The sequence below is a fragment of the Scyliorhinus torazame genome, chromosome 14, assembly GCF_047496885.1.
Source record: "Scyliorhinus torazame isolate Kashiwa2021f chromosome 14, sScyTor2.1, whole genome shotgun sequence".
NCBI classification, from domain to species: Eukaryota; Metazoa; Chordata; class Chondrichthyes; order Carcharhiniformes; family Scyliorhinidae; genus Scyliorhinus; species Scyliorhinus torazame.
The window spans coordinates 187,626,264-187,653,951 of NC_092720.1; the positions used below are offsets into that span (position 1 = coordinate 187,626,264).

Consider the following 27,688-nt stretch of genomic DNA (forward strand, 5'->3'; position numbering starts at 1 on the left):
CTTCCGAAGTCAGGTGGGCCTTCTTGAAAGTGAACCGTCAGAAAGCAACGGGCCCTGACTGAGTCCCTCAACATGCACTCAAATCCTGCGCGGACTAACTGGAAGGTGTGTTCATAGACATCTTTAACCTCTCCCTACTCCGTTCCAAGGTTCACACCTGTTTCAAGACCACCATCATACAGGTGCCAAATAAGCATCAGGAAACGTGCCTCAACGACTACCGTACGGTGGCCTTGACATCTATCATCTGTCATTATGAAGTGCTTTGAGAGTTGGTCACGAGACACATCGAGCCGGACGTGTCTCAGGTGAACACCTCCTCCACGATAGTCCTCAATAGCAGGGCCCTGCAAGGCTGCGCACTTTGCCCCCTACTATACTCCCTCAACACACACGACTGAGTGGCAAAATTTGGCTCCAACTCCATCTGCAAATTTGCTGACGACACATCCATAGTGGATCAGATCTCGAACAACGATGAGTCAGAGCACAGGAGGGAGATACAGAACCTAGTGGCATGATGTAACAACAACAACAATTTCTCCCTTAACATCAGGAAAACTAAGGAGCTGGTTATTGACTTCAGAAAGCCGAAGTATCGTACACACCCCTGTCTGCATCAATGGTGCCGAGGTGGAGATGGTTGACAGCTTTAAATTCCTAGGTGTGCACATCTCCAACAATCTGACCTGGTCCACCCACGTCGACGCTACGACCAAGAAAGCACAACAGCACCTATAGTTCCTCGTGAAACTAAGGAATTTTGGCATCTCCATATTGACTCTTCCCAATTTTTGCCGATGCATCCTATCTGGCTGAATCACAGCTTGGAATGGCAATTGATCGGCCCAAGACTGCAAGAAACTATAGTGAATTGTGAACAGCCCAGTATATCAGGCGAAATTGCCTCCAATCCATCGACTCTGTCTATATCTCCCGCTGCTTTGGGAAAGCGGGCAGGATAACAAAAACAAAGCTCCCACCTGGGTTATTCTCTCTTCCATTGGGCAGGAGATACAAACATCTGAGAGTAAGCACCATCAGGTCCAAAAACATCTTCTTCCCCACTGTTACCAGATTCCTGAATGACCCTCCTGTGGACTGAACTGATCTCTTGACACATCTTCTCCACTGAGTAGTACTACACTCTGTATGTTTCACCCGATTCCTGTGTCTACATATTTACTTTGTATATCTATGAGATGTCCTATGTTTTTTTTTATGGAACAATCCGTCTGGGCTGCACGCAGAACAATACATTTCTCTGTAACTTGGTACACGTGACAATAAATCAAATCAATCAGGTACTTCCTTTCTCTTCTCTGAATAACCGGGTTCCTGAAGCTCTGTCACAATTCGAGTAAATCTCCTTTCTCCCTGCAAAAGTGTGGTGCCCAGAATCAGGCACAAAACTCCAGTTCCAGGCCGGTCTAACATGGAACGTAATCAGGAAGAAAAATTGGCAATATTTATTTCCACGAGGGATGATAAAAGTTTGGAACTTTCTTCCACTGGTGGGAATACAAAGTTTTGGAGCCGAAGCAAGTGAGTCATAGAGTTATACAGCACAAAACTGTGTTTACTCCCAAGCAAGCCATTGGCTGTGGACTCCTGCAGAACCGCCAGTTGTTGCTTCTCTAATTGCACAAAAGAGGTAAAAGAAACAAATGTGGTCATTCTTGCCGGATTTTGCTTATCATGTTAAAACCAATAGGATATTGTTTGGGGATGTTTAACTGAGTTTAGGAAAATACAGGGGCTTGGAACTGGGTCAATTTAATTATATTGTGTGCAGCCATTGTAGTTAGGTTTTGTGTTGCCTTTCTCGGTTGTTTTACTGTTTAACACCCATTTGCTTTACTGAATTATTACAAAGCTGAAACGTTCCTCACTGGCCTTCACCTCTTTCTTCATGTCTTTTGCAGGGGTCATCTTTTTCCAAATTTGAACCATACCGTGTTGTGATTGCTGTCACTAAAATGCTCCCCCACTGCCACATTAAACACTTTGCCGGCTTTGTTCCCCAGAAGCAGATTCGGCACTGCCCCATCTCTTCCTGGGTCTTCTACAAATTGATACAAAAAACTCCCCTGGATACATTTCAAGAAATCTGCTCCCTCCAGACACTTTACACTATGACAATCCCAATTTATATTGGGGAAGTTGAATCTTCTGGTATAATTACCCGATAATTATTCTAACACACTTCAGTAAATTGTCTACATATCTACCCCTCTATTTCTCATTGACTATTTGGGGGCCTATAATACACTCCCAGTAACGTGGCTGCACCCTTTGTATTCCAACATATTACCCATGAAGCCTCATTTGAAGACCCTTCCAAGATATCATCTCTCATTGCAGTAATTGATTCCTTAATTAATAGTTCAACACCACCTTCCTTTTTACACCATCCTCTGTCTCGCCTAAAGGTCCTGGGCGGGTTTCTCCGAAAATGGGGCTATGTCCCCACGCCCGCCGGAAGAAAGGGCGCGAATCACCCCAGACTTTTTTTGAAATGTCGGAAGTGATTCTGCGCCATTAAGGAAGCTGGCAGGGCCCCAGCGTGCTCCCCGCAGCTGCTAGCCGTGGATCCGCGCATGCGTGAGTCGGCCGTATTCGTGCCAGCTCACATGCAACATGGCGGAGCGGAGGAACATAGGCCCACCCCGGAATGAACGCGTTCGCCGATCGGCAGCCCCCGATCGTGGGCCTGGCCACCGTGGAGGCCCACCTGGAGTCAGATTCCCCCCGCCCCCCCCCCCCCCCCCCCACCAGACCAGCTCCCACAGCCGCAACACCGAGGGCCCGCAGGGTGGGACCATACGCGAACAACGCCGGCGGGACTCAGCGGACACTCGGCCAGTCGAGTGAGGAGAATCACCACAGGGGCCGCTTTCAACGGCCCCCGACCGGCAGCGGGTCGATCGCGCGCCCGCACGACTGCCGATGATTCTCCGGTCGCCGGAGAATCGCTTGCCGGCGTGGGAGCCTATTTTGGGTAATTCTCCGTCCCCGCACCGAGCGCGATTTCGGTGCGGAGGGTCGGAGAATCCTCCCCCCTATATCCTGCAATGTTAACTTACCAGTCCTGCCCTTCCCTTAACTATGTCTCTGTAATGGTAACAATGTTACAGTTCCATGTGTCAATCCACGTCCTTAACTCATCAGTCTTACCTTTCACACTCCTGGCATTAAAGTAAAGACCATCCAGCCTCGTCTTACGCTCTTGATATTCAATGTAGCTGATCTCATTCGGACTTGCTTCCTTTATTATAGCATGATGTGACTCTATTTTACTCTGTGTTTCGGCCCTGTGCCAAACTAGTTTAAACTCCTCCCAACAGCACTAGTAAACCTACTTGCAAGGATGTTGGTCCCAATGTAGGTCAGGTACAGATCATCCCTTTTGTACATGTTCCACCTTCCCCAGAAACGGCCGCTGTGATTCAAGAATCTAAAACCTTCCCTCCTGCACCAACTCTCGAGCCACACATTCCTCTGATCTATTTTCCTATTTCCATACTCGCTAGCAGGTGGCACCGGGGGTAATCCAGAGATTCCAACTTTAGAGATCCTGCTTTTTAATCTACCATCTAGCCCCCTGAATTCTTGATTCAAGACCTCCTCCTTCATTCTACCTATATCGTTGGTACCAACATGTACCATGACCTCTGACTTTTCTCCCTCCCCCTTTAGGATGCCCGTCAGCCTGTTCAGTGACATCCCTGACCCTATTACTATTGCTCTTCCTTTCCGCCCCCCCCCCCCTCCCCCCGCCCACCCGTGTACAGACCAGCTGTTTGTGGTGCCAGAAGCTCGACTCTTGACTGCACTCTTGAGGTACCAGCGCCCCACATGTGACAGCTTCCAAAATGGAATAGCGATTTGTGAGAGGGACCGAAAGGGACTCCTGCACTGCCTGCCTGTTCTTCCTGGACTGCCTGGTGGTCACCCATTTCCTTTTTCCTTCTTGGCCCTTGAGCAGTGGTCTGACCATCTCTCTAAACGTGCTCCTCACACAACAGAGCTTCAGGGATGCGCCAGTGTCCCCAGCCGCTGCTCAAGCTCCAAAACGGGAACTCCAGTTTCCGTAGCTGGGAGCGCAACCCATATATGTGGTCATCTGGGACATTGGTAGTGTCCCAGTCTTCCCACATATGCCAGGCCACACATTTCACTCAACTGTCTGCTCCTGATGAGTCTTAAAAGTAAAAATTTACACCTGAGACTGGAACAATGCCAGAAGTAATACTTTTCCCAGCACATAATACTCTTTTTTTTTTTATAGCTTCAACTATTTAGACACAGTCCCTAATATGAGTTACTCACCAACCAGCTTACCACTTTCCTGTGACGTTGCTCGTGGAACTCCGCTCCAGATGTGCCTCCGATTTGAACCTCGTTTGCCAATTGCTCCAATGAAATGCCTGCAAATGGTTTGCTACGTTGGTGGTGCCACATAAATGAAAGGAGGCGTTGGTGTTGGCCAGGGGACCCAAATGTAAACATTTTCTGCCCAATTTTGAGCCTCTGCACTGCCGAGGCATTGCACTCCAGCACCTGCCTGTAATCTCTTCATTTGGAATCTCTTGCATCAGTCAGACTTTCAATCATTCACCACCCCTCCCAGCTCGAACCCTGGGACAAGTGGAACTTGGGTGCAGTCCCAGTTTTAGATCCTGCCCTGATATTACTCTCTGTTGCATTAGAACCATAGAATAGAACCACAGAATCCCTTTAGTGCAGAAGGAGACCATTTGGCCCATCAAATCTGCGCCGGCCCTCTTAAAAAGTACCCTACCTAGTTCCCCAACCTATCTCCACCTAACTTGCACATCTTTGGACACTAAGGGGCAATTTTACCATGGTCAACCCACCTAACCTGCACATATTTAGACTGAGGGAAGAAGCTGGAGCACCTGGAGGAAACCCACGCAGACACGGGAAGAAAGTGCAAACTCCACACCAACAGTCACCCAAGGCCGGAATCGTACCCTGATCCCTGACAGTGAGGCAGCAGTGCTAACCACTGTACCACCATGCCGCCCTTTAACGGAGCATTTTAACTAGTATTGCATCAAGCCTCGTCCATTTATGTCAAAAGGCCCCCCCAATCCGTTCATAACAATTTTCAGTTCTGTCCCTTCTGGTTGCAACTCCAGGCGACAGTAGCATTTTCCACCTGAGTGGTTTGATTGAGGTGGAACTGTGTTTTCCATGACGTATAAGTTGCATATTGTTGCAGAGAGGAACATGTTACCCAATGTTTTCATCGTGCACTCATCTGGACAAGCATAAGAATGCCAAATTTTAAATGACCATGACAATTTATACTAAAGGATAAAGGGGTGCTCATTGGCGAGCAAGTCAACTTTGTTTGCTGGGATGTTTCTGTGGACAAAGCAATGGGGAATTATGGGTCCCCAAGTTCCTGGATAATTTTTTTAAAGGCACAAAGCTTGAACATATTGCTTTTGTTTGGAAGGGGCCAGTCCTTGCATATGAATCAATAGGATTTCACATTCAGCAAGCATAAATGCGTAGATGTACCAATCAGCACCCTTTTCTCCTCTGGTATAAATTATTAGAACAAAGAACAAAGAAAAAAAGTACAGCACAGGAATGGGCTCTTTGGCCCTCCAAGCCTGCGCCGACCATGCTGCCCGTCTAAACTAAAATCTTCTGCACTTAGTCATAGACTCATAGTCATAGAATTTACAGTACAGGAGGCCATTCGGCCCAACAAGTCCACACCAGCTCTTGGAAAGAGCACCCCACCCAAGGTCAACACTGCCACCCCATCCCCACAACCCAGTAACCCCACCCAACACTAAGGGCAATTTTGGACACAAAGGGCAATTTATCATGGCCAATCCACCTAACCCGCACATCTTTGGACTGTGGGAGGAAACCGGAGCACCCGGAGGAAACCCACGCACACACGGGGAGGATGTGCAAACTCCGCACAGACAGTGACCCAAGCCAGAATCGAACCTGGGACCCTGGAGCTGTGAAGCAATTGTGCTATCCACAAGGCTACCGTGCTGCCCCTTCCGGGGTCTGTGCCCCTCTATTCCCATCCTATTCATGTATTTGTCAAGATGCCCCTTAAACGTCACTATCGTCCCTGCTTCCACCACCTCCTCCGGCAGCGAGTTCCAGGCACTCACTATTATGAGAGTTTGAAATTTGGCATTCTTGCATTTGTCCTGATGAAAGCAAGATAAAAAACAATATGCAATAGACTTCTTATTCAGCAATATTCCAATGCCGAAAAGATGGTTTGGACCAATCTCTCTGGCCCCAAGAAACTAATTTCATATTTGTGCATGCGTATTACTCAGTTATGTTAAATTGATCATATAATTTCAAATTATTTTCCTCGTAGTTTGTTGAAATTTCAGTTTCCACCTTAACCTCAAATGTCAGATCCAGTTACTTTGCCCCATAATATTTGTTTAAAAGTGCAAAATTCAGTACCTGGTTTGTTGACTGTGAGAATACTTTAATGTGATTGGTTGCTTACCCCTGCCATCGCTGTTGCTGGATGCCTGGCAATTCCCCCAGATGTGCCAGATTCAAATTGACAGCAGGAAAGGCTAAACCGATGGATATCGCTCAATATTTGTGGCCGGCGGTCACTGTCACTTCGCCACTGGCCACAAAATGTGCTCCAATGATTGACACTTAGCATGAGTGCAAATCAATAATTTGAATGTGGGTTCAACCTAGCTGGACCACCTGTTACATGCCCTTCAACAGTATTCTTTGCATTGTTGAAAATTGGTCCATGTGTATGATGGGGTAACCAATCTTACACCCTGGTGACATTAAATTCCACCACCCCATCCCACCCCCCATTTGCATTTCAAGGTGCTGGAATGAGTCAAAGGAATTAACACAGCTTGCCCTCCTCCTGATAACTTTATTGAACCAAATTCATGAGACTGAGACTGGTTGGAGTAATGCATTTCCATGGGAGTGTATTGCCACTTAGCATATCGAGTCAGTGATTAATACATTTCAGGATCACAAGAGCACAGCACAAGCTGGGTTCAACTTTGGAAAAAAAAATCACAACAAACTTTAAAAGTTTTCAATACAACAACTTTTACAGGATGAGGAAAGGGTCGGGTTGGTTGGGTGAGTCAACTCTTGATTGGTTGAGTCATTGTCATGGAGAATTCACCAAGGGTCTATTGCTACCTCGCTACTGTTTAATTATAAGAAGGCATGTACATGTTCCTTTTTGGTTGCAGGTGACAGGTCCCTGCGTGTGAATGTAAGTCACTTCTAGCAAGTGTAAGTGAGCCCGATTGTGGTATTCTAAGCATACTTGAGATTGTTTGGCAAGTGCTGCCCTATTGTGGAGGCACATTTAACATTATGTTCCGAGCACTGTTTGGTTGAATATGGTGCCTCCTGCGAGCAGCCAAAGGGGCACGCTTGTTTGATACGATCCGCCAGTCGTTGGGCCTACATACCTGGCATCACATCAGCACTGAAATTCGTATAGCACATTACTCAGTGGTGCGGCAGGCAGCATCCAGTTAGGGTAAGATGCCATTCGAGTTGCTGCTGCAATTTTAACAGTGGTCGTCCTCAACATGAAGCAAAGCATAAAGCAAAGGTCAGTTTCTAAGAAGCGCAATGCAGTTAATTTTATAAGGACGGCTTACCAAGACACCGGATATAGCTTGGATGAACATTTTGATGACGTCCATTATCTTACACACCTCTGGATGGGTAGCCCAATTTCCCAGCAAGAATATCTACGAGCGGAACCAAGGAACACAGAGGATCTTGGTATACTGTGCCCAGTCCTCGTCTCCACATTACAAAAATTATGTAAAGGTGCTGGAGAAGGAACAAAAGGGACAGACGAGGAATAGATGTGTTTCCTCTCCCTAGAAAAGAGAGTGATGATGAGTATCCCAACAGAAAGCCAAAACATTCTGCAGGGGCTTAATAGGGTAGACACAGAGAAGAGGAAATGGAACGAGGGGCGCTGAATCAAAATCGTCGCAAATAAATTAATGTGAAATTCAAGAGGAACTCCTTTACCCAGTAAGAAGAGAGAGGAACTGGCTAACAAGAGGAGTGATTGAAATTAACTGCATTAACAGTAGGAGGTATATCTAGTCTACTATTTAAGAATACAGGTAAGGTCTGCATTTACAGAATCAGCATCTGGAGTAGAAGAAGGTCCTTAGTGTTATTAATATTCTCAAACTTGGAAATAGCAAGGGGAGTGATCTAAGGGCAAGTCATGGCAGGACAGTTTGGCCATGTGGTATTCTCCTCCTGTGTTATGTGGGAAATCAGGGAGACTTTCAATGTCCAGGATAAACACGCGTGCAAGAAACGTTTCCAGCTACAGTTACTGGAAATCCATGGATCAGAGCTGCATTTACTGGAAATCCATGGATCGGAGCGGGTGGGTAGTGTAGGACGATGTGTTTCAGATTCCTGAGGCATTGGGACCTGTACAAACTGGATGGGTTAAATCATTGGACCAGGCCCAATATCCTTTCAGGCTTCTTTGCTGATGCCGTTGTGGAGGCTTTAGACTTGACTGGCAGGGGGATGAGTTCCTGACCAGGGAGTTAGAGGAGGTGAAAACTGGGTTAGAAACAAAAGGCAGAAAAAGTGAATGTAACAGAGAATGAATTGGGAATAAAAGGCAATCATCAAACAATGGCTCTACTGTCCCAAAAGATGAAATTAGTGTAAGGAAACGTATTAGAAACATAATTATAAATTCTGTATCTTTATGCACACAGCATTAAAACAATACAAATGAATTGACAACACAAATAGTGTGAATGGGTGTGCTCAGGTAGCCATGAATGAGACATGGCTGCAAGGAGACTAAATTTGGGAAATCAACATTCAGGGTTATTTGACTTTTAGGAAGGACAGGTAGAAAGGAAAAGGCAGTGGGTAGCTTTGCTAGTGCGAGAGGCAATTACTACTGTTCTGAGAGATGATCTCAGCTCAGAGGACATGGATTCAATTTGGTTGCAAGTGACGAATACCAAAAGAAGGAAGAGTATTGTGTAGGCCCCCGAAAAGTAGCCACACTGTACGAAAGAGTTTAACTCAAGAAACGTATGTAAAAAAAGCACTGCATTAATCATGGGCGACTTTAATTTTCATATAATTTGGGCTAACCAACTTGGAAATGGCAGCCAAGATAATGAATTCATCGAGTGTATTTGGGATGGTTTCTTGGAGCAATATGTTATGGAGCCAACTAAGATTCAGACTGTTTTGTATCTGGGAATGAGGAGGGTGCAATAAATGGTCTCAAGGTTCAGGATCCCCTCGGAATCAGTGATCACAATATGATAGAATTTAGCATTCATAATAATCATTTATTGTCACAAGTAGGCTTCAATTAAGTTACTGTGAAAAGCCCCTAGTCGCCACATTACAGCGCCTGTTCGGGGAGGACAGCACGGGAATTAATCCCGCACTGCTGGCCTTGTTCTGCATTACAAGCCAGCTGTTTAGCCCACTGGGCTAAACCAGCCCCAGCTTGAGTGTGAGAAAATTGGGACTGAAATATCAATGATGAACTTAAAGAGGAATTACAAAGGTTTGAGGATGGAATTGGCCAAAGTGGACTGGCCGTTTAGATTAGTCATTAAGACAGTGAGCAGTGGTAGGCATTTAGGGGGATAATTCATGATTTCCAGCAAAAATAGCTCCCAATAAGGAGGAAAGACTCAAAGGGGAGGAAAACGTACCATGGTTAACAAAGGAAATTAAGGAGGGCATTAAGTTGAAAGCAAAAACATACAAGACGGCAAAGGTTAGTGGCAGGCTAGAAGAGTGGGATTGATTCAGAGTGTATCGAAGATGGATTAAGAAGATCAGGAAGGAGAAAATGAACTTTTAAGGGCAAGCGAGCAAGAAACATAAACACAGGCAATAAGAGCATTTGAAAGTACATTTAAAGGAAGAGAGAAGGGAAAGAAAACATTGGCCCCTTAGAGAATGTACCTGGGGAAGTAATAATGGGGAGCAAAGAAATGGCAGAAGAGTTCAATGGATATTTTTCACCAACTACACGCAAGTCAGAAAGTGTAAAAAATATGGGGGAGGAATTAAATAAAACCCTTCACCAGATAATTAGTTTTAGATAAACTAATGGGGTTAAAGGCTGACAAGTTACCTGGGCCTGATGGTTTGCACCCCAGGATCTTAAAGGATTGCCACTTCATTGCTAGTCGTTTTCCAAAAATCCTTGGATTCAGGAACAGTGCCAAAGAATTGGAAAACTGCCAAGTTATAAGCTACAAGGTACCTTTGTTCTAAAAGGGAAGGAGGCAAAATGTGGGGAACTACAGACCAGTTGGACTAACTTCAGTTATTGGGAAAAATTAGAATCGATCATTAAAGAGAGAATAGCAGTGCATTTGGAAAGTCATAATCCGATCAAGCAGAGTCTCCAGTTTTTCCATGAAGGGGAAATCAAGTCTGACGAATTTACTGGAGCTCTTTATGGAGTGGACTCAGTGAGTGGACTCGTGTGGGGCGTACAGTACGGACCAATTGGGCCAAATGGCCTGTTTCTTTGTTGTACATTCAGTGCAGTGGGGAGATTGCAGCAGAGTGGTGATGTCACAGAACTAATAATGAAGAGACCACCTCCCACCTCCCCTCCCCTACACCAAAGTCTCTGGGGGCACGGGTTCAACCCCTACCATAGAAGACATGGGACAGAAAGAAAGACAAGGACCAATGTTCTCGTTTGTTTGGATCACTCTTCCTGGCAAGGCAGTGGGAAGCAGAGTACTTGAATTATTTTAAGGCCAAAGTGGATAGATTCTTGGTAAGCAAGGGGAGTGATAGATTATCTGGAGTAGGCGAGATGCAGATTTGAGGTGAACAAGGCAGCGGTTATATTATTCAATGGCGGGGCGGGCTGAAGATGCTGAACGGCCTAACTCCTGCTCTTTGTCCCCACTCACGTCATTCTATTGAAAAAATCACATTCTTGGAGCTCAGATTAACTACCCAAGTCCTTCATTCGACACAGTAACTTGGCCGCAAAAGTCAATGGAATCCGACACTGTTCACTCAACCGGCTGCATTCGATCACGAGCATAAACGTACAAGTCTCTCCAAAGGCCATCGAGGGGCGCGAGGAAAAATGTCACTTTGTCACGAGGTGGTCAGTTTCTGGGCGGAGCTTGTGGCAATCCCGCAATCACGGAGGCAGAACGGGGAGGCCGAGGCAAGGCAACAACAATCAGAGAATTGATACGGTTTTCCGAGGACAGGGATCATTCGTCAAGACTCCGTCTCAGGGCTTGGAGGGAAGTTCCGAGCAACCCACGTCATCTGCCATCTGCTTATTCCCCTCTTGAGCAGGGGGGGGCCAAACTCTTCTCCGTTACTCTGAAATCGGGGCGGAAGATTCATTTAGAAGCACGGCCGTCACAAACATCGCTCGTAAAACATGCGCGCACCGAGCAAACGTGTGGACTGGTTTTGTGAAAGCGTAAACAGCACTTAGGCTACATCAGAAAGATATCAGGTGGAAGAGCGCAAGACATTTCTGTGAGGAGAACATGCTAATTATTTTTTCAGCTCTTTCAAAGGACGTGGACGTCGTTGGCAAGGCCAGCATTTATTGTCTACCCCCGCAAATTCAGGTGGTGGTGAGCCGCCATTTTGAACTACTGCAGTGTGTGTAGGTGTAGGTCCACCCACCGCACTGCCAGGGAGGGAGTTCCATGTGTTTGACCCAGCAACAATGAAGAGACGGCAATATAGGAGCTGGAGAAGGCCAGGAGGACCTCTCAAGCCTGCTCCACCATTTCCACGAGATCATGGCTGCTCTTCAATCTTGACCCCACCTTCCTACCCGCTATCCACCCCCCTGGATTCCTAAAGTTGCCCGAAAATCAATTGGTCTCAGCCATGAACCAGTGGCAGAACATCCACACGTCAGTTGCTCAGAGAGGATTTCAATGATTTACAACCCTCTGGGTGAAGACATGTTTCCTTATCTCAGTCCTAGATATCCAATCCCGTATCCTGGGACCGCACACCCCTAGTTATAGGTTCCCCAATTGCCAAGCACTCCCAGAGTTAGTTCCCCTTCCTCACTGCCTGCCCCTGCCTGCCCCCCACCCACCCACAAGGACAACAGATGCATGGAAACACCACCACCTCAATGCTCCCCTGTTGAGTCATGCACTATCTGGCATGGACACACATTACCCACTCCTTGGCCATTACTGAGATAAAGTCCTGCAGCATCCTACAGTTTTCTATACTGCGGGGGCATCCTCACCACGTGGACTGCAGTGATTTAAGAAGATGGCCCATCATCACCTCTTTAATGGGTGACAATGGATAGTCAATGATTGGTGACCTTGCCAGCCAGCGATGTGCTCATCCCGAGACTATGATATTTCAAAGCTGAGGTTGAGCACTCGAACAGAAATGTGCTCCGTTCCTACACTAGCATCTCACAGCTTAACACCAACAAAATATCAATCTCACTGAAAGTCAGGGGGCAAAATCAGATAATGAGGTCAATGTAAAATGTTGTTATCCAGTCTTATCTCAGAGCGGTGACAATGGCCGGAATTTCCCAGCCAGCCATTCACGCCAGCTGCATCTTCCGGTCCCATCGATGGTGCACCCTCTGCTGCGGGTTTCCCGGCGGCGAAGGGTGCACTCAATGGGAAACCCCTTTGACAATGGCAAGCCCAGAAGATCCCACTGCCGGCCAATCATAGGCCGCCTTTGCTGCCACAAAACATGCAGCGGGTTGCATGGAAAAGTTAACCGTGACGGGTACCGTTCTTCACCATCTTCGAAACAACTGTATCGTTCCACTGGCTAATTTTCTGTTAACTGCATATCATTAATTCCTGCGACAATGCTTGTGTTGGAAACTAACTGTGTACCCATTAACTATGTCTTCACACTGAGTTGGTGTGGCTTAAAGGGCCTCTGTTGTACCGCTCTCGGCTTTTCTGTGCAACTACAGACAGACTTCCACATTTCATCTCGCCAGCTCCATATCTATAGACCTCCTAAATTACTTTCTATTTTGCAAATTATCAAGCAGACATAACAATCACTGGAGATGGGAGTGGAATAAATAATTTAAAAGGATCATATCAGAACTGAGAGGTTGTATACTTCATGAAAGACTGGACAGGCTGTTAACAATATGAAAAAGGAGGTGAGTAGCTAAAGCAATTGGTGGTCCCTTGGAGGCAGAGACAGGAAAAATTATCATGTGGTATGAATAAATGGCAACGGCTATGAACAAATGTTTTGTGTCTCTTGTCACAATAGCAGCTGCAAGCAAGAAGGTAACCAATCGTAGGGAAGAGTTGAGTCAGTAATGTAGCAGAGAAAAGATATTGGAGAAACCTAAGCCACTAATGGCTGACAAATCTCCAGGCCTTCATCCGAGGATTCTAAAAGACATAGGGCAGAATTTTCATCCCCCTCCACAGCGTGTTCCTCAGCGGCGACAGATGGCTCGCTAACGGCCAGCGGCGGGATCTTCTGGTCCAACCGTTGTCAGTGGGGTTTCCCATTTGTCAAGGTAAGAAAGGTAAGAAGGTCTTGCCACATGACTTGATGCACTGCTTCAGTGATGTCATTTGAGGGTGGAGCTAGGCTGTGGCTATCAGGTGAGATTGGTTTTTCGTGTTTTGGTTTCAGTTTCAGTTTGTTGCTTTATGACTGCAGAAGATAAGCAGTGTTTCCCTTTTTTCTTTTTAACACTGTTCTCGGGAACTGAACACATTGGGTGTGGCAAACTGCTTTGGTAACTTTAAAGATAGAGTTGCTTTCCGGAAGGAGTTTTGAATCTGCTGGTTGGAATTGGATCAAAATCGCAGGGAAAGGACCAGTCCCATTTAAGTGAGATTAGTGTGCTGGGCCACGCCCTTGACTGGGGTTTTGGTTTATTAGATTTTGTTATTGAATTGGAACAGCTACTGAGCGGGATTCATTAAGAGTTATACACAGATTACTGTAGCTGTTGTGTTTTCTTCATGTTTATAATTGATAACAAATTCTTGTTTTTTATATATGTTAACTACATTCTTGGTTTAGCCCAGTGGGCTAGCCAGCTGGTTTGTAATACAGAGCAAGGCCAGCAGAACGGGTTCAATTCCCGTACCAGTTTACCCGAACAGACGCTGGAATGTGGCGACGAGGGGCTTTTCACAGTAACTTCATGGGCTGGTTTAGCTCAGTGGGCTAGACAGCTGGTTTGTGATGCAGAACAAGCCCAGCAGCGCGGGTTCAATTCCCGTACCAGCTTACCCGAACAGGCGCTGGTATATGGCGACTAGGGGCTTTTCACAATAACTTCACACTTGTGACAATAAAAAGCTTATTATTATTATAATAAACTTTGTTTTGATAATAGCGCCTCGGCAGTCTGACGAATCACACGTGAAATGAAGGCTCTTGTGCTCATCTGAGTCAAATTCACCATAAACTTTATAGGTCGGGTGAGCTTCATGATACACTTTGGAGTTTCTAAGCCCTGGACCATTACAAATTGGGGGCTAGTCGGATAAAAGTCTATATTTCGTGACTGGGTTGGCTTTGTGAACTCAAAGGGGTGAGCACATTTGTGTTCGCTTTTTAGGTGTTGTATTCAAGTTTGAATAGGGAGTTTGTTGTGGGCAATGGCTCTTTCAGAGGCTCAGTTTTGTGTGTGATAATGGTCACGCGCAGTACCTTACAAACGGTGACTAAAACAAGGCTTTTAGAATTGGCAATAATTTTACAGTTAACATTGCCTGACAAAGTACGGAAAGGAGAAGTAATTGCAGCAGTAGCTGAGCATTTAACATTTCCTGAGACACAGTCAGAATCATTGGAAATGGCAAGAATCCAATTACAGGTGACACAGGTTGAACATGGAAAAGAATTAAAGCAGCTTGAATTTGAAATGAAGGAAAAAGAAAGAATAGATCTGGCAGAACAAAAAGCGAGAGAAAAAGAGTAAAGGGGAAAGGAAAAGGAGAGAGAGGAAAGGGAAAAAGAAAAGGAGAGAGCGGGAAGGGGAAAAGAAAAGGAGTGAGAGGAAAGGGAAAAAGAGAGAGACTTTGAACTTCGGACAATGGTCATGAAAAGTGAACATCAGTTAAGATGGTCGGAGGTAGGGCAGCATGGTGGCACAGCGGTTAGCATTGCTGCCTCATGGCACCGAGGTCCCAGGATTGATCCCGGTTCTGGGTCATTGTTTGTCTGGAGCTTGCACATTCTCCCTGTGTTTGCGTGGGTTTCGCCCCCACAACCCAAAAAGGTGGGCAGGCTAGGTGGATTGGCCACGCTAAATTGTCCCTTAATTGTAAAAAAAATGAATTGGGTACACTAAAAACTTTTTTTTTTTAAAGATGGTTGGAGGTAAAGATAAAGGTACAGTCTGAGGATAATGAAGAGGATAGTGAGAAAGGGCAAGAGCTTTGTAGTTGAAGGTTTTGTGGGGACCTATTTAAATATGTCCAAGCATTGCCAAGTTTGATGAGAAGGATGTAGAAGCCTTTTTCATTTCTTTTGTGAAGGTGGCTAAACAAATGAAATGGCCACAGGACATGTGTATTACTGATTCAACAAAGTTGATAGGTAGAGCTCGTAAAATGTTTGCATCACTATCAGAGGAGGTATCTCGGAGGTGAAAAAATCCAGCTTAGGTGCATATGAACTAATGCCTGAAGCCAACAGACAAAGGTTTAGAAATTTAAGGAAAGAACCATACATGTTGCTTCACAGAGCCTGGGTCCCAGGTTCGATTCCTGGCTTGGGTCACTGTCCGTGCGGAATCGGCACGTTCTCCCTGTGTCTGCGTGGGTTTCCTCCGGGTGCTCCAGTTTCCTCCCACAAGTCACGAAAGACATGCTGTTAGGTGAACTGGACATTCTGAATTCTCCCTTTGTGTACCCGAACAGGTGCCGGAATGTGGCGACCAGGGGCTTTTCACGTAACGTCATTGTAGTGTAAATGTAAGCCTACTTGCAACAATAAAGATTATTATTATTAGATTTTGAAAGGATCAGTGTAATTCTGATTGGTGGATAAGGGCTTTGAACCAAAAGTATAGAGAAATTATAATTTTCAAGGAGTTTAAAAATTCAATTTCTTATGTAGTAAGAACTCGTGGGGAAGGGCAGAGGGTTAAAACTGTGATATTAGCAGCAGAAATAGCAGATGATTATGAATTAGTTCATAAATCAAAGTTTGGTTTCAACATTAGTTTCAGCCTGTGAAGGATAGAAACTGGGGAAAAGAGAAATACTCAGGTGGTAATGGTAAAGGAGATCTAAAGGGAGACAATAAGGATAGTGTACCTCAGATTCAAAAAGAAATCCAGGAGGTTCGAAGAGAAATGAAAAGTTTCAGATGTTTTTACTGTAATAAATTAGGCAATGTAAAGTCACAGTGTTGGGGGTTTAAGAAAAGTACTGGGAAGGCTGATGTAGTAAAACAGGACAAGCCATTAGGGTTTGTTAAAGTGGTAAAGGAAAGCCCTATTGAAGCGAAGAAGGTACAAAAGAATGTACAGCCTGATCAAGAGGTGATTGATAAGAAGGTGCCAGATCTCTTTGAAGAATTTACTTGTGTGCGTAAAGTTTACTCATGTGTACCAAGAGGAGTAGGTAAAGAAGTCAAAATTTTAAGAGATTGGGAGTGAGTCAATCTTTGATGGTAAGAGATGAGGACTTATGTAGTTTGATAAGTGGGTGATAAGCCAATAGAAAATCAAAAACTGAATTTCAAGGACAAATATCCTGGATATTTCCTGATTGTGCAGTAACAAGGTCACAAAGTCACAGGTTAAGAGAACATAAAGAGGAAAAATTAAAGAGTGAAGCTAAAGTTGAAGTTCAATTATCAGAAACGATTTTGGATCAGATGGTTGGAAAAGAACAAGAACAGGTGGAGGATGAGGCGGATATTTTTAGTTCAGGAAAGTTGCCAGAGTTCCAACAGAAAGATATAGAAATAAAACGGATGTATCAGAAAGCATATACGGTACAGGAATCTGAGTGTATACCAGAATGTTATTACCTTAAAAATGAGGTCTGAAAGAGAAAATGAAGTGGAGATGCCGGCGTTGGACTGGGGTGAGCACAGTAAGAAGTCTTACACAACACCAGGTTAAAGTCCAACATGTTTGTTTCAAACACTAGCTTTCGGAGCACTGCTCCTTCCTCAGGTGAATGAAGAGATATGTTCCAGAAACATATATATAGACAAATTGAAATATGCCAGACAATGCATATCGGGGAACACTTGAGCAGTCGCGGGCATTCAGCCTCTGATCTCTGGGTAAGCGTTCTCCAAGGCGACCTTCAGGACGCGCGACAACGCAGAATCGCCGAGCAGAAACTTATAGCCAAGTTCCGCACACATTAAGTGCGACCTCAACCGGGACCTGGGATTCCTGTCACATTACATTCATCCCCCACCATCTGGCCTGGGCTTGCGAAATCCTACCAACTGTCCTGGCTTGACACAATTCACACCTGGGGTTACCCCATCTCTGGATCTGTAAAGATGTAATCTAAGCATTGTTTGGCATCTTTGAATTTGTCGATATATATGTTTCTGGAACATATCTTTCATTCACCTGAGGAAGGAGCAGTGCTCCGAAAGCTAGTGTTTGAAACAAACATGTTGGACTTTAACCTGGTGCTGTAAGACTTCTTACTGAGAAAATGAAGACCTTTACATATGTAGGCAGATGCAAAATGGGCAGAAATTCATCAAGCGTTATTGCTAATAGGGTATAGAAAAGAGGTGTTGCAAGTAGCACATGATGTACCAGTAGGAGGTCATTTGGGAGGAAAGAAAATTCAAGCTAAAATACAAAAATATTTTTATTGGCCTGGACTACATAAAAATGTAGTTAAATTTTGTCAATCATGTCACACATGTCAAGTGATAGGGAAACCTCAAGGGAGGATAAAACCAGCACCCTTATTACTCATTCCAGCATTTGAGGAACCTTTTACAAGGATCTTAATTGATTACGTAGGACCGCTTCATAAAATGAAAAGTGGGAACCAATATCTTTTGATTATAATGGATGTGCCCACTAGGTTTCCAGAGGCCATTCCATTACGTAATATTACAGCTAAAAAGATTGTGGAGGAGTTACTTAAATTTTTTACTTGACATGGACTACCCACAGAAATACAACTGTATCAAGGTTCAAATTTTACCTCGGTTATTCAAGGAGGTTATGGATAGCTCAGGGGTAAAACAATTTAAATTCAACTGCGTACCATCCAGAATCACCGGGAGCTTAGAACGATGGCATCAAACGTTAAAGACAATGTTGAGGGCTTATTGTCAAGATTATCCAGAGGATTGGGATAAAAGAATTCCATTCGTACTGTTTGCAATTAGGGACACCTAATGATCAACCAAATTCAGTCCTTTGAAACAGACTTTTGGTCATGAGGTGAGAGGACTGCTCAAATTGATTAAGGAGAAATTGGTGAGTGAGCAGTCTGAAACTATATTATTGGATTCAGTGTCAAATTTTAGGGAATGGTTAAAGAGAACAGGTGAATTGGCTAGACGACATTTAAAAGTTGCACAGCATGTGATGAAACAGGAAGTGAACAAGAAAGCAAAAGTACGTAGTTTTGCTAGTGGAGATAAAGTTTTAGTATTGTTACCAGTCGTAGGTGAACCTTGAAAAGCAAGGTATTGTGGACCTTATCAGATTGAAAAGAAATTGAGTGAGGTGCATTATTTGGTAAGAATGCCAGATAGAAGGAAAACTCACCGAGTGTGTCATGTGAATATGCTTAAAAGGTATTTTGAAAGGGAAGGGGAGCAAAAGGAGAAGGTTTTAGTAATTATGACTCAAAGTGAAGAACCAAATCCAGATGACTCTGAATTTAAAATTCCTCAAATTAAATTGAATAATGAGGATGTTCTTAAAAATTGGGATAAATTATTGAGTTATCTTCCAGAGGGAAAATGAACTGCCCTGAAAGAGTTATTAATATCACATGGGCAAGTTTGTGAAAATAAGTTGGGAAGTACTAAAATGGTACTAAAATGCAGGGGCTGGTTTAGCACAGGGCTAAATCGCTGGCTTTGAAAGCAGACCAAGGCAGGCCAGCAGCACGGTTCAATTCCCGTACAGTTCCCCGAACAGGCACCGGAATGTGGTGACTAGGGGCTTTTCACAGTAACTCCATTTGAAGCCTACTTGTGACAATAAGCGATTTTCATTTTCATTTCATTCATTATACATGATGTAGATGTGGGAAATGTTGATCCAGTTGAACAACATCCATATCGACTTAACCCTTTAAAATTGGCAGTTTCAAAAGGAAATTGAAAGTATGCTCGAAAATGGCATAGTTGAAGTGGGTTGCAGCGAGTGGAGCTCACCCATAGTGATGGTACCGAAACTGGGCGGTACCCAACGATTGAGTGTAGACTGCAGAAAAGTTAATGCAGTTACAAAAGCAGGCTCTTATCCTATCCCACAGCTGGAGGACTGCATTGAGAAGGTGGGACAATCAACTTTTATCTCCAGACTGGATTTACTCACCGGTTACTGGCAGCTACCTCTGTCCGAAAGGGCGAAGGAGATTTCAGCTTTTGTGATTCCAAATGGTTTATACCAATTCAAAGTTATGTCATTTGGCATGAAAAACACCGCAGCCACATTTCAATGATTAACGAACAAAGTCATTTCAGGATTACCCAATTGTGCGGTGTACATAGACGATCTGGTGATTTTTTTAGTCAGACATCGAAAGAACATTTGAAGCATCTGATGGGAGTTTTTCAATCGACTTCAGGTGGTGGGTTTGGTGGTAAACCTAGCCAAAAGTGAGTTTGGAAAAGCCTAAGTCACGTTTCTCGGTCAGACAATTGGACATGGATAAATGGTCCCACGGGATAAGAAAATAAAAGTTATTGGAGAGTTCCCAATACCCTTGACACGAAGGGAAATAATGAGATTTATTGGCCTGTGGTGTTTACCGTAAATTAGTGCCAAGTTTTAGCAGTGTGGTTGCTACACTGACGGATTTCCAGAAAAAATGTACCAAACGTCAGTGGACGGCAGAGTGTCAACAGGCATTTGATGGCGTGAAGGCTGTGTTAACCACTGCTCCTGTGTTGGCCACCCCTAATTACACAATACCATTCAAAGTGGCTATTATGAGAGTGACGTGGGTGTAGGTGCTGTGCTCTTGCAAGAAGACGACAAAGGAATATAGCGGCCAATTGGATATTTTTCCAAAAAATTAAATGATCACCAGAGGAAGTATTCGACAATTGAAAAGGAGCCCAATGCTAGCTTTGCAACATTTTCACATTGATGTTACCAGCAATTCGTCTGAACAATTATATATACTGACAATAATCCGTTAACATTTTTGGAGAAATTCAAAAATAAAAATGCCAGACCGTTTCGATGGAGTCTATTATTACAGCCATTTAATTTGATAGCCGATGCTTTGTCACGAATATGATAAAGAGAAGAAAGTTTGATGGTGGAAGACAAAGAAGTGAAATGGACTATATTACTGTCAATGTTACCTGTTTTGATTTTTTTTAAATGTATGCATGTTTATTGTCACATGTTAGTAATGGGCAAGTGAAAAGGTTTAGAAAATGAAACCATCTTCGAAGTTGATGGTTTGTTTTATTTGGGGAGGGAGGTGTCATGTGAGTGCCCCTTGAAGAAAGATTTGGTCTTACCACATGTCTTGCAGCACGGCTTCAATGATATCATTTGTGGGTGGAGCTGGGCTGTGGCTGTCAGGTGAGAGGGGGCTTAGTGCTTGGGTTTCAGTTTTGGTTTGTTGCTTTTGGACTGCAGAAGAGAAGCAGTGTTTCCCTGTTTTCATTTTAAAGCTGTTCTCGGGAACTGAAAGCACATTGGGTGTGGCAATCTGCCTTGGTAACTTTAAAGATAGAGTTGCTTTCTGGTAGGAGTTTTGAATCTGCTGGTTGAAACTGGATCAGAATCTCAGGGAAAGGACCAGTCCCATTGAAGTGAGATTGCAGTGTGCTGGGCCACGCCCTTGAACGGGGCTTTGGTTTATTGGATTTTGTTATTGAATTGGAACAGCTACTGAGCGGGATTCATTAAGAGTTATACACAGATTACTGTAGCTGTTGTGTTTTCTTTATGTTTGTATTTGATACCAAATTTTTGTTTTATATATGTTAACTACATTCTTATAATAAACTTTGTTTTGATAAAAGTGCCGAGGAAGTCTGAAGAATCACACCTGAAGTGTCAGCTCTTGTGCTCATCCGAGCCATATTCAACATAAAACTTATAGGTCAGGTGAGCTTCATGATACACATTGAAGTTTCTAAGCCCTGGCCCATAACACGTTGATCACACCCCTTGCCTGGGTGCCCAATCGGCAGGACCACAAGATACTGCCATCGTGAATGGCATGAAAATCCAGCATAGTTTCACAGATTGTGAATGCTCTAAGACTCTTCAAAATTCTCTCAATTCTCGAATGGTCCCAGTGAACTGAAAGTTGATAAATGTCATATCACCATGCATGAAAGGAGGGAGACAGAAATCAGCGAATGGCAGGTCAATTATCCGAATATCAGTCATTGGGAAAGTGCTGGAAGTCTTAGCAATGGACTGAGAAAATCATGCGATGGCCAGAAAAAGCTAAAATGTTTATTCAAAAAGGAAGTTATTGTTGTCAAATATATTCCAGTTTTTTGAGCATGTAACTCGTAGGATAATTACAGATGAACCAGTCGATGTGGTGTTCTGTGATTTCCAAAAGATATTTAACAAGATAAAGGGAGGCATGGTGGAACAGAGGTTAGCACTGCAGCCTTATAGCACAAGGGAACCAGAGTTTGATTCCGACCTGGGGTGACTGTCTGTGTGGAGTTTGTGCGTTCTCCACGTGGGTTTCCTCCGGGTGCTTCGGTTTTTTCCCACAGTCCAAAGATGTGCAGGTTAAGTTATGGGGCTACGGGGATAGGGTAGGGGAATGGGCCTAGGTTGAATCCTCTTTTGAAGAGTCGGTGCACTCAACGGGCCGAATGGCCTCCTTCCGCACTGTAGGGGCTCTATGGATAAAGACACATGGGAGTTGGGGGTTAAATGTTAACATGAGTAGAGGATTGATTAACGGAGAGTAAACACATGGTAGGGATGAAAGGGACATTTTCAGGTTGACAGGCTGTAACCTGAAGTGGAGTGCTACAAGAAACAATGCTTGGGCCTTAGCTATTTATAATCTATATTAATGACATGGGCGAGAGTGCCAAGAGAAATGTTTCTAAGATTGCTTGATGATACAAGTGGCAATGTAAGCTGTGAGAAGGACACAAAGGAGCTGCAAAGAGATTTGAGCAAGTTAAGTGATCGGGAAACAAGACGGCCGATGGAGTATAACTCAGGGAAGCATGAGGTTACTCACTTTGGTGGGAAGAATAGCAAAGCAGAATTTTTTCTAAAGGTGCAAAACTTGTAAATATTGATGTCCAGAGCAACGGGTGTGTACTCGTACAGGAAGTTAATGACAGGTGGAGCAAGCAATTAGCAAGACAAACAACATAGTGGCCTTTATTGCAGGTAGATTCTTTTTCTTTATTTGTTCATGGGATGTGGGCATCACTGGCTGGGTCAGCATTTATTGCCCGCCCCTGAGGGCATTTATGAGTCAACCACATTGCTGTGGGTCTGGAGTCACTTGTAGGCCGGACCAGGTAAGGATGGCAGATTTACTTCCCCAAGTCATTGGTGAATAAAGTGGGTTTTCACAACAATCAACCTGGGTTCCCAGAGCATTAATGTGGGTCTCTGGATTACAAGTCCAGTGACAATACCACCACCCCACTGCCTCCTGGATATAATTATACAGTGCTTTGCGGAGACCGCAATCTGGAATACAGCTTTGGTCTCCAAATTTAAGTAAGGATATACTTGCATTGGAGGTGACACAATGAAAGTCCACAAAATTCATTCCTGGGATGAAGGAGTTGTCCTGTGATGAGAGGCTGAGTAAATATACACTCTAGAGATTCAAAGAATTAAACATGATCTAATTTGATTATACAAAATGCTGAAGGGGCATGATAGGGCAGATACTCTGAAACACGAGTACACAATCATCGGGGACCGAGGAGGAATTTGCCCAACCTCGAATCTAACTTATAAACGGGGTTTAGAAAAATGGAACATTTCTAGATCTTTTTCCTTCAACCATCTGAAAGATACCCTGGGTATGCAAACATGTGCACAGAGAATTTGGTTTGATCACACAGGATGATCAGGTTTTTCCTCCTTTTTTCCTCCTAATGCATAGCTTGAAGAGTTTCTCGAAATAATACAATGGTCTATGTTCTTCCTCACAGAATTCTTCAGGCAGGTCATGGCTGACATTTAAGCAAGAAAAATCTCTCTCTAGCAAGGAGAGGGTGCCTTGTTCGGAAGGAATGTTGAATAAAGGATTAGCTGTCTTTCAACTAGATAGCTTATAAAACAGGCAAGATGGAAGTCAACAGATGATTAGAGAAACAGCAAAAAGAGACTTAACTGATAAATAGTTCCTATTGCGATTCTGATTGGAATCATTAAGATTACAAGGGTTAGATTGCGTGACTGGAGTCCTGTAAAGGATTGCTGAAGTTTACCTCTATCCAGAGTCACCGTGGGTAACAATGTTCATTTCCGTTTGTGACTTTGACTGAAGACACTGAGTGAGTCGAACATGTTAGTGATGATTGGCAAAGAGAAAACCGACACCATGAACCCAGCACTAAGAAAATACCAGCCGTTTGCTGGAATAGCTGTGTAATCACTGCTTACCTGTGTAACAAACGAAGGAGAACTTAAAGTCGCAAGGCACGTCCTTCCATCTCCCATTGACCATAATGACACAAACGGGCATCGCAGCGAAATCCATTGGGTAGTATGTGTCCCAGTTGAAAAACGAGGCTGCCTCTCCTGTGGTCCACATCCAGCTGTAATCAGCCTGGTGCTCATTGAAGAGTCCGATCCAGGCCGGTTCATCCAGCTTGAGTAGCTTTGAGGCCATGTTGTTCTCTTCCTTGCTCTGCACAGTGAGCAGGTCTGTGTACTGTGCCCTGCACTGATCTTGGGCATCACTCCAGGTCTCCTCTTTCTTGATGAGCAAGTACTCCCGGTTGGAAATTGTTTGGATCAGCTCATCTAGGAAGGGGAGCACATTGAGTATTTTAAATTTGTCTTCATTGGCCAAAGGGATGAAAACACAGAAACAAGGAGCAGGAGCAGTCCATTAGTCCCTTTGAGTCTGCTCCGTCATTCAACATGATCACAGCTGATCCTGTATATCAATGTCATATTACCCCTTTATCCCTTGATGCCATTAAAATCTTCAAAAAATCTATCTCTATATTAAATATATTCAACAACTTGGTCTCCAGGACATTCTGTGATAGAGAATTCCACAGGTTAATCACTCTTTGAGTGAACAAATCTTTCCTCAGTCCTCAATGGTCCACCCATATCCTGAGACTGTGTCTCCTGGTTCTGGACACCCCCAGCCAGGGAAAATATCCTCCTTGCATCTATTATGTCCTGCCCTGTTAGAATTTTATACATTTCAATCAGATCTCCTCTCATCCTTCTAAACTCCAGTGAATTCAGGCCCAGTTGAAACAATCGCTCCTCATAGCACAGTCCCGCCAACCCCAACATCAGCCTAATGAACCTCCGCTGCACTCCCTCTGTGGCAAGTATATCCTTTCTCAGGTAGGGAGACAAATACTGCACACAATACTGCAGGTGTGGTCTCACCAGGGTCCTGTTTCACCAAAGTAACACATCTCTACTTCTGAACTCAAATCCTCTTGTGAAAGTCAACATATCTGTCGTCTTCCTAATTACTTGCTGCATCTGCCTCTCCACTTTCATTGGCTGGAGTACAGGGGCACCCAGATCCCTTTGTGCATCCACACTTCCCAATAAGTCAGCATTTAAATAAAACTGTTCCTTTCTGTTTTTCACACTGAAGTGGATAACTTCATAATTAGCCACGTTGTACTGTATCTGCCATGTGTTTGCCCACTCACTCAACATGTCTCAATCACCTTGAAGCCTCCCTGCATTCTCCTCACCTCCCACAATTCTATCCAGTGTTGTGTCATCTTCGAAATGTTACATTTAGTTCCCTCATCCAGGGCATTTATTTATATAATGAATAGATGGGGCTTAAGCATTGATCTCTGCAGGTCCCCACTAGTCACTGATTGCTAATCAGATAAGACCCATTTATTCCCACTCTCTGTTTCCTGTCTGTCAGTCATTTCTCGATCCATATCACTATATATCACAGGTGCATTTGTTTGCCAACTAACCTCTGATGAGGGACCTTATCAAAAGCCTTCTGAAAGTCCAAGGACACCACAGCCACTGCTTCTCCCTTATCTATTCTACTAGTAACATACTCAAAAAACTCTGGTAACTTTGTTAAGCCTGATTTCTGTTTCATAAACCCATGATGGCTTTGTCCAATCTTGTTCATGCTTTCCAAATGTTCTGTTATCACGTCTTTTTTATAATAGGCTCGAGCAACTTCCGCACTACTAATGTCAGTCCAACTGGTCTGTAACACTCCCTCCCTCCCATTTAAAAAGGGGGGTTACATTTGCCACCCTCCAATCTGTAGCAACTGCTCCAAAGTCTGTACATCTTTGAAAGATGACCACCAATACTTCCAAAATTTCCAGAGTATTAATATATCCCTTTAATACTCCGAGATGTGCATTATCAGGTCTGGTAAATTATCAGCCTTTAACCCCATTAATTTCCCCAGCGCCATTTTCTTACTAACACCGAATTCCTTTAATTCTCACCACAGACCCTTGGTTCCCAAACAGTTCTGGGAGGTTATTTGTGAAAGAGAACCAAAGCATGTTTTCAGTTCTTCTGACATTTCTTTAAGCCCTATTCTAATTTCCATGGCTTCTGACTGTAAGGACCTACATATGTCTTTATTGGTCTTTTTCTATTCATATGTTTATAGAATAATTTATGGTCAGTTTCTATGTTCCCTGCAATTCTACTCTCATATTCTACGTTTCCCTTCTTGGTCAATTTTTTTTAACCTTTTTTGCAGAATTCGAAAGTAGAACCACAGAACCCCTACCGTGCAGAAGGAGGCCATTCAGCCAACCGCATCTGCACCGACCCTCCAAAAGAGCACCCCACCTATCCCACTCTCCCGCCCTATCCTTGTAACCCCAGTTAACCTGCACATCTTTGTACACTAAGGGGAAAGTTAGCATGTCCAATCCACTTTACCTGCACCTTTGGACTGTGGGAGGGAACCAGAAGGGAACCCACGCAGGCGGGAGAACGTGCAAACTCCACACAGACAATAACCATAGGCCGGAATTGAACGTGGGTCCCTGGCACTATGAGGCATCAGTGCTAACCACTGTGCCAACCGTGGCACCTGCCCAGTCCTCAGGTTTACTGCCATTTCTGGCAATTTTTTATGTCTCCTCTTTGGATTTAATATTCCCAATTTATTTTGTAAGCCTTGGTTGAGCCACCTTTCCTCTTTTATTTTTGTCCCAGACAGGAATGAATAATTATTGTAATTCATGCACACGTTCTTTAAATATGAGTCATCACCTAGCCACCGTCAATCCCTTCAGAAAAGTTACCCAACCTATCATTGTCAATTTGCACCTCACACCCTCTTAGTTCCCTTTTTTCTTTTCTGCACCCCAGTTTGGATTCGCCAATTTTATCTCCATTTTAATGAAGAATTCTATCATATTATGGTCGCTCTTCCCCAAGGGATCTTGTACAATAAGATTGTTAATTAATCCTTTCTCATTGCACTGTACCCAATCTAGAATAGCCTGTTCTCTGGTTGGTTCCTCAAGGTATTGGTCTAAAAAACTTATCATATACACACTCTAGGAACTCCTCCGTTATACCATCGTTAGTCTGGTTTGTCAAATCCAAATGTAAATTAAAGTCACCCACAATTACAGTTGTACCCTTATGCATACATCCCTGATTTCTTGTTTAATCCATAGAAACATACATCGAAAATAGAAGCAGGAGGCCATTCAGCCCTTCGAGCCTGCTCCACCATTCATTATGATTGTGACAGATCATCAAGTTCAATACCCTGATCCTGCCTTCTCCCCCATATCCCTTGATCCCATTAGCCCCAAGATCTACACCTAATTCCTTCTTGAAATTACACAATGTTTTGGCCTCAACTACTTTCTGTGGTCGTGAATTCCACCGATTCACCACTCTTCCCTTACTTCTTCCCTCACATCTTTACTACCATTTGGGGGGGGGGGGGTTTATAGACAACCCCCAGCCACGTTTTCTGCCCCTTGATGTTTACTATCTCCACCCGTATATTGTTCCACATTATGATTTTCCGAGATGATATCCTTTCTCATTATTGCATTGGTTTCCTGTTACTAACAATGCTACTTCACCTTCCAAAATAATGAATACCCCGAGGTGTTCAATTCCCATCCTTGGTAATGGATGTCTCTGCAATTACAACTATATCATTACCATTTATATCTATCTACGCTGTTTATTCATCTACTTTATTGTGAATGCTCTGCGCATCAAGACACAAAGCAAATACGCCCTTGAGGACTTTGGTCTGGTGCCTGCCCACAAGACCGG

At 44.0% G+C, this 27,688-nt stretch overlaps 1 protein-coding gene across 8 annotated transcripts in view; it reads right to left on the bottom strand.

Moving 5' to 3' along the window:
- Positions 1-27,688, bottom strand: part of LOC140390285 (macrophage mannose receptor 1-like) — a 181,856-nt gene that overhangs the window by 71,682 nt on the left and 82,486 nt on the right. For all 8 annotated transcript variants that reach the window (XM_072475309.1, XM_072475310.1, XM_072475315.1 and 5 more), the window contains one exon: positions 23,843-24,205. In XM_072475309.1, the coding sequence (XP_072331410.1) occupies positions 23,843-24,205 (363 nt within the window). The remainder of the gene's footprint in view (positions 1-23,842; positions 24,206-27,688) is intronic.